We start from the raw sequence: 6,815 nt of genomic DNA, 5'->3' as shown, positions 1-6,815 counted from the left end.
ATTGTTAATGAACTGCACAGAGTCGCTTATCACTCATGCAATCTTTGCAAGGGTATCTTTCATTTCATTGATTTTATTTATGCTATCTTTTTCTGTAAGGAATTTGTAGACACATCGCACCATGTCGAGAAGGCCAGATACCATGCTGTCTAGGTTTGCTTGATTTATGAGCAACTACAGATGGCTATGTCAGATGCAAAATCCCCCTGGTAAGCACAAACAAACCTGAGTGGCAGATGTTAAGATTCCTAGTGCAATCTGGGCATAGGGGTGGACCTGGCACACACATGAGATCATTGTATGGATGCAAAAAGTGAAATCCTTACATTGGCAAGAGTGGAAATGACTTGATTGAAAACTTTGAAAGGTTTGAGATACGTGTCACTCAAATGTTGAATCTCTGAGAATGTGGTATTGGTGTTACCAACAGCAACAATAGCACCTTGGGTGACATGCAGAATGTAATCAATGCCACTGAAACCTTCCAATGCAGCATTGACATCCTTCCCAGCTGATGTTGGCATGTGTTCAGGTTCAGGTTTAGTGATTGACTTTTCAACCTGTCAGGCAGAATCACTTAACCACCATAGCAGTTGTGCATCACAAAGCACACACATTTTTGGTCGAAACTGTCTGGGATGTCTCCTGTCGGGCTTGAGCCCCACTGCCAGAACTTGTGGCTGCAGCCTGTTGAGTGAATCACTCAGCATCATTGCATTCAATTGGATAAGGCAGATCACATACATCCAGACCTGGATCTGCTTGGGACTGTTCCTGTTCCTTCTGAGCTCCCCCACTGCTGCCTGGACCAGCAATTTCTGCCATGATGGTAGTTGAAGGACCTTGGTTCAATCAATTGAAGAAGTGTTTCATCTTGCTGAGCATACCCAGGGAGGCCATGCCTATTGTTGCAGGTACAGAGGCGAGATCCCCTGCATGAGCCTCAGAGTGTCCTGGGGACTTTTTTTTTTTTTTTTTTTTTGCATTTTGATAAAATACATTTCTCAGAAGAAGCGATAGCTATGTACTGAAGCAAGGCTGGAGGTCGAGTTGGATGGTTTCACAAATCCCAAGAGATGACATTTCTTTGACTGTGTTCTAGCCATCAAGAAATGGATATTAGTGTAATTTCGTGAGTTTGAGCTGTGGTTTGAGGTTGAGGGTGTAGTTGAGGTGGTGGTAATGGTCAGTTCGAAATTAGGTGCCATCAACAAGTTGAAGTGGGTGCATGGACTGACTGCCAGATTTAGAGTGCATTGCCCCTGTGTTTCTGCTGGTCTATGAATATGATATGAATATGATCCCTTGCTCCGAATGATATTGATCCCATGCCAACCAGACCAGGTGCCTTCATCGATGATTTCTTCAGCACTTGCCTCTCTACCATCCCCAGCACCAAACTCGACCCATTCACCAGGTCCATCACCACCCCACCATCTTCACTCCCAACAGGCAGCCTGCCAGATTGCAAATCATGATCCTGATGATTGATACCAGTGGTGGTTACCAGCAGATCACCATGATGGACATTGCACTGCAACTCACCATGGTTTCAGAAGCAGATAGTATGACTTGGTAGCAAGTGCAGTGGGGGCAGATAACTATGGAGAATCAGATTTCGTTATCGAGCTGAATGCTTCGAACAGGTACATATGGGTATGGTGCCTTTTGGTGAGATGTTTACATGATGGCTTGAGGCCTAAAATGGGGATGGCAACCTTCCTTGGACATGTCATGCTGACTCTTGGACAGATGTCATTGTACAGAAACAACATGTTGTAGCATTACCCATTTGAAGAACTATGACACACTATCTACATCCCATGCCAAGATCCATGGAAGTGCTAGTGTGATGTATTGACACAGGGTCCTACCTGTATGTGCAAGCTAGTGGAATCCTGTTGCAAACTTGATATCCTCATTTTCTCATCAGGCTGCTTGACATTGAGAGGACACAAGAAGCAGAGGTTCTGAAAGAGATGACCATGCTACAGAGCACTTCTAGGGCCCAGAGCTTAAATACCAATGCAGTTGTGTCAGCAAGCTTTGATGTTGGGACTCCAATGTCATCGATTCATCAGTGATACTCACCAATAAGTTTGGATTTGACATCCTAACAGTTTCTGAGTGCAGTGCTCACTCAATAGGAACTCACCTTCACATCCAGGTCATGCAAGAGGTATGAGAGGTATACTGTTGGCATGCTACATCAGGAAAATAACACTTTACTATTTTTGACTTTTTGTGACTAATGTGACTTTTTGGGAAGGAATCTACTATCATTACCCATGTCCTGCAGGCATTGCTGCACTTTTCTTGCTGATTTTGGTTTGTTCAAACCACCTAATTCATAGCTTTCAGTAGATACCACATACATTGAAATTGATGGAGGTTCCAAAGAGATATTGTGATTTTTCTCTCAGACAGTGTGCATCACACCAATGGCTCAATATCTCTGAATTTTCAGACATTTTCTAGTCTTCTTGGCTTAGATATATCATCACTTAGTTGTCTCAATAGATTCTGTTCTCTTTTCATTCTTCAAAATGCTGTATATGGTCAAAAAAAAAAGTACAGATAGTAGGTTCCTTCCCAAAAAGTCACAAATAGTCACAATGGTCACAAAAAAGTCAAAAAAAAGTCACAAAAAGGTCAAAAATAGTAATGTGTTAATTTCCTGATGTAGTCAATCCTGGCTTTGAATATCATCATGGCAATATGAAGACTACATTTTTGAATCATCCTGAAGTCTGCAGAAAGCAGGTTAAAGCAAGTGAGTACCAATCACCTTCACATGTGGAAATCCACCACAGTCATCCCAATCCCCAAGCTCTCCACCTTGGACACTACATACCTTGCAATAGCAACATCCTGTAACCCAATGCCCACTGACTTGGACCCCATGTAGTCCATCCAGTCACAATATATAGGTAGCCTGCATGCCAAAATGCCAACACTTATATAGACCCTGCAATGGGCCTGTCTAAATGGATTAGCCATGACACATGGACATATGGCATAAAATCTGCACATTTATTTTTCACAGCTGCACCACCACACCACCATGCTCATTTGGCTGTGTCATTACTTGTCGTGGTCGTGCAACCACACTACCGCACCCTCTCAACTGCATCATTACCTTCCACAACCATGCCACTGTGCCCATTTGACCCCATCATTACTTTTTGTGGTCACACAACCGCACTACCATGCCCTTTCAGCCACATCATTACCCTCCACAACCACACCACTCGACTGCATGTCACATAATGATACTATGTGTATATTTATATATGCCTACATAACATATCAATCAATCTCTGCACATTAATGATTGAATTTTGCATGAGGTATATAGAAACAACAATGATTGTATTGGCTAGTAAATTTACCAAGTGGTGGGTAACATGAACATGAATGTCTTCATTTTTGATGACAAGGTGGTTTCATATCAATGTTAGTCATTTGACATGTTTGGACAGACGTTATCGCTGGAAATCACAAATCACATTGAATGAATCATTACAAACATCAGTCTACTGTTAGGGACAGATGTATAGTGAGTAGGGAGGGGAGGGGAAATGGTTGGCAAGTTCACAGATCAATATCGGAGACATCATCATCCTTCAGCAACATTGTTTGATCAAATTAAGCAGACCATGGGTTGGGTGGGGTGTTGTCATCACTGTCAGACAGGAGCTCTTTCACCATCACCAGCCCAGAAATAGGCTGCACAGGTTGACAAGGCCAGGTGGGCAGTGCATTTGCATTAACTGCAGATATTGCTCAGTTAGCATGTTGTCATAGAGCTGGGAACACATGACTTACGATCCTTGTGTTTCTTGCAGAAGGACTGCCAATCCATCACCTCAGGGGAGGATAAGATGGTGATTGGGTGAGACCTCTTGCCTACTTGAAGAAAACCCATTAATTCTGTTAGTAAAGATGATAGCACTGGAAATCATTACCTGTCTCAGCCATGGTGTTGATGTTGAGCTCAGTGACAGAGCTTGAGAGTTCAATCACTTCACTTCCATCATTACTCATCACCTCAATGTCTGTTCCCACAATGTCTGACTCAACTTTCCACTTGTTGAAGACAACAAGTGGAACTGGGTTTTGGGTAACTGTTCAAAAAATATGAGTGATCACAACTATCACACTATAGTGATGTACCAAACCACAAGTTACTATCAGCTATACTTGCCTTCTGACATCCCTTGAAATGAGCAAGAACAATACTGTTTGGGTGGATGGCTGTGGAGAGCTCAAGTTTCCCATTATTTGGAACAAGAAGTTGCCAGTCAGGTTGAGTCTGGGAAGCAGTATTAGCCTGCTCACAATGCACATCAAAATGTTCAAAGACTTTGGGGAACCAAGAACAAAGATGGGTGGTGTCATTGTCATGGGACCACAATGTGTCAATTTTGATTGTTTGTTGCAGGTAACATCCATGATCTTCGAGCTGCTGGATGAATATCTTCCTATCTGCAAGCAGTAGGGGTAAGGGGTCTTTCAGCAACTGACCATTAGCCTTGATTTTGATTTGCAATGTAAGAATCTGCACATTGGAATGAAGAAACAGACTTATGTCCAATCCACAAGTTACAATGGCAACGGAACTGACATGAAATTTCTGACTACTTGTGCGCCTCTGAGATGACACCTAGAATAGAATACTTAATCTGAATGATCCAGACATGCCACTGGAAATACTTGCCTTGTGCTTGGTAGAAGAAGTTACCTTCTGGACTAGCTTTGAAGTTTTCATTGCTAGTGCCTCACAATGGGGATCCAATTGAGCAACCTGAGACAAGCTGGTGGGACATTTGTTAGCAAGGCCTTCAAATATTCTCACCACATTTGACAAGCCAGGTACAGCAGGGAGAGGTTGGGTGGCAACTGAGGTACCATCAGTGTTGCAATGCTTGCTTATCCCATGCAGACATTCCAAGCAGTGGGCAGCATTGTCTTTTTGGGGGAAGAATGCTTCACAGTCACAAGTACCATCACCGCCCTGGCAGAGGCCCTCCTTAGCTGGCATTGATACAGGCGAGAACAAATGGGGCATAAAGACAGATGAACAGAGCACTGTGCAATTTATAATTGGTGCCAGCATACTAGATCAAAGTTTAAGACTTAGTAAGTAATATGACAATGTGGATAAAGCCTGGCATCATAGATGTGCCTGGGAATACCAAATTGAGTCTGCTAACAAAATGTCCATGTCTTTGGCTGCACATCAACCAATGCAAATAGATTCAATTGTCAGATATCTGTCTGAGCCCCACTCCACTGGTGTCAACCCAAAACTCTCTGGTGTGATGTCCTGAGCAATTACCTCACAAAGACCACTGAAAAAGATTAGCTTGTCTTCATCACTCCTACATGGATTTTGAAGTGAGGGTATGTGCATGGCTCCATGGTTAATATGTACTTGCTGTTGACATGCAATCACATCAGCCATATCTGTTACTTCATCATCAGCAAGGCCAAGTCCCTCGAGCTCTTCATGATCTTCATGATCTTGGTACATGCCAAACTTGATTTGACCTAACAGGCACATATCCTTGTATATCATGGAATGAGTAGAGTAGTAAACTAATGAAACTGAAATCTTACCTTGGGACTCTTGTTGTTAGCACTTGGGCCACCTATCAGGTGGCAATTCCACTCCTCTCGAAACACTTGACAATCGTGATTGATATTGTCGAGGAAAAGTATATGGAGTAACCAGATATGTGATGCATTGTCAACATCAAGCAAGTGAATACGTTCAAGCCAAGTGATGAATGCATGCCAGCATATGGCAAACTGAGATCTGACTTCGACCCACAAACACTCAATATGACAATTTTGAGTTGATCTAGATTCATGTGTGATTAGCAATGACAAATACAAAAATAATGTAAAATATACTTACATTCCCCAGATAAACAAGCCTTGGTGGTGGCCATTCTTCATAATGATGTAGGTTGTGATGTCAAGGTTCTCACCACTGTGGTCTCCACATATGCAGGAAGGCATACTATATTCTTCAATTGCTTGTTTAAATATGTGAAGGACAGTCGCTGACCAATTATTATTGCTAGCACATATTGCAGTAACCTAAGAATGAATCAATGAATGTTGCGAGTTAGACAACTGATAAATGTACCATGTGGCAAAACCCATTGATGAATCCATGGATAATGATCCCCCACTGAATCAATTTGTGGTGACTGTCCATGTGCCATAATGCATTGGGCCACTTGACATGATACTTGTGCCTGGTCTTCATACAGCGGTCTTGTAAAGCTTGACCAAGGCGATCCACCCTAGAAAGCAACTGGATTACATGGCAACACTGAATGCAAACCCCCTTTACCTCATGAACCTAATGATATAACAAAGTCCAGATTCTGGCTGTCTCTTCTTAAATTCCTTGACAAGATTGTCAAGGTCCACATCACTAATCTCAGTGTACATATGCTCAATGCCACGGCACCTCATGTAAAGGTGCAGAGTATTTTGATGGATTCTGAGAAGGCACACAAGTTCAGTGGAATGAATGTGTCTTGAGTTTGAAACGACCTCCTTGAGAATGTTGATGTTGATGACCTTCCTCGGCCATCCTCATAAACTTGTGTGAACTTCTGCTACTGGCTTTAGCATTTCTATGTTCTCATCAACACTAAGCATGAAGAATGTGTATGTTAGGCTGATAGTGTTGGGAACCATTTTTTTAAGTTTGCTCACCAAGTCCTCATGCTGTCTTGATAGCATGCAATTGCTGCATACAGCTTCCCAACTAGCTCAGTGGCGTCTGAGAGCCA

General features: G+C 42.6%; 2 protein-coding genes across 2 annotated transcripts; both read right to left on the bottom strand.

Moving 5' to 3' along the window:
* Nucleotides 1–600: 600 nt before the first annotated feature.
* F5J12DRAFT_787237 (uncharacterized protein) lies at nucleotides 601–1,775 on the bottom strand (the record flags this gene model as incomplete). The annotated part of the gene is made up of 7 exons (XM_051743606.1): nucleotides 601–687; nucleotides 745–818; nucleotides 888–953; nucleotides 1,239–1,278; nucleotides 1,337–1,457; nucleotides 1,546–1,601; nucleotides 1,743–1,775. 7 exons carry the CDS (start codon nucleotides 1,773–1,775, stop codon nucleotides 601–603), a joined length of 477 nt encoding a protein of 158 aa, XP_051594489.1.
* Nucleotides 1,776–6,136: 4,361 nt separating this feature from the next.
* Nucleotides 6,137–6,316, bottom strand: F5J12DRAFT_728829 (uncharacterized protein; the record flags this gene model as incomplete). Its single annotated transcript, XM_051741914.1, has 1 exon — nucleotides 6,137–6,316. A coding segment is annotated over one exon (180 nt), but the record flags the coding sequence as incomplete, so codon positions are not given.
* Between the last annotated feature and the right edge of the window lie 499 nt (nucleotides 6,317–6,815).

Source organism: Pisolithus orientalis, assembly GCF_024613125.1.
Source record: "Pisolithus orientalis strain OTSU chromosome Unknown F5J12scaffold_94, whole genome shotgun sequence".
NCBI classification, from domain to species: domain Eukaryota; kingdom Fungi; phylum Basidiomycota; class Agaricomycetes; order Boletales; family Pisolithaceae; genus Pisolithus; species Pisolithus orientalis.
This window is presented reverse-complemented; position numbering and strand designations above follow the sequence as displayed.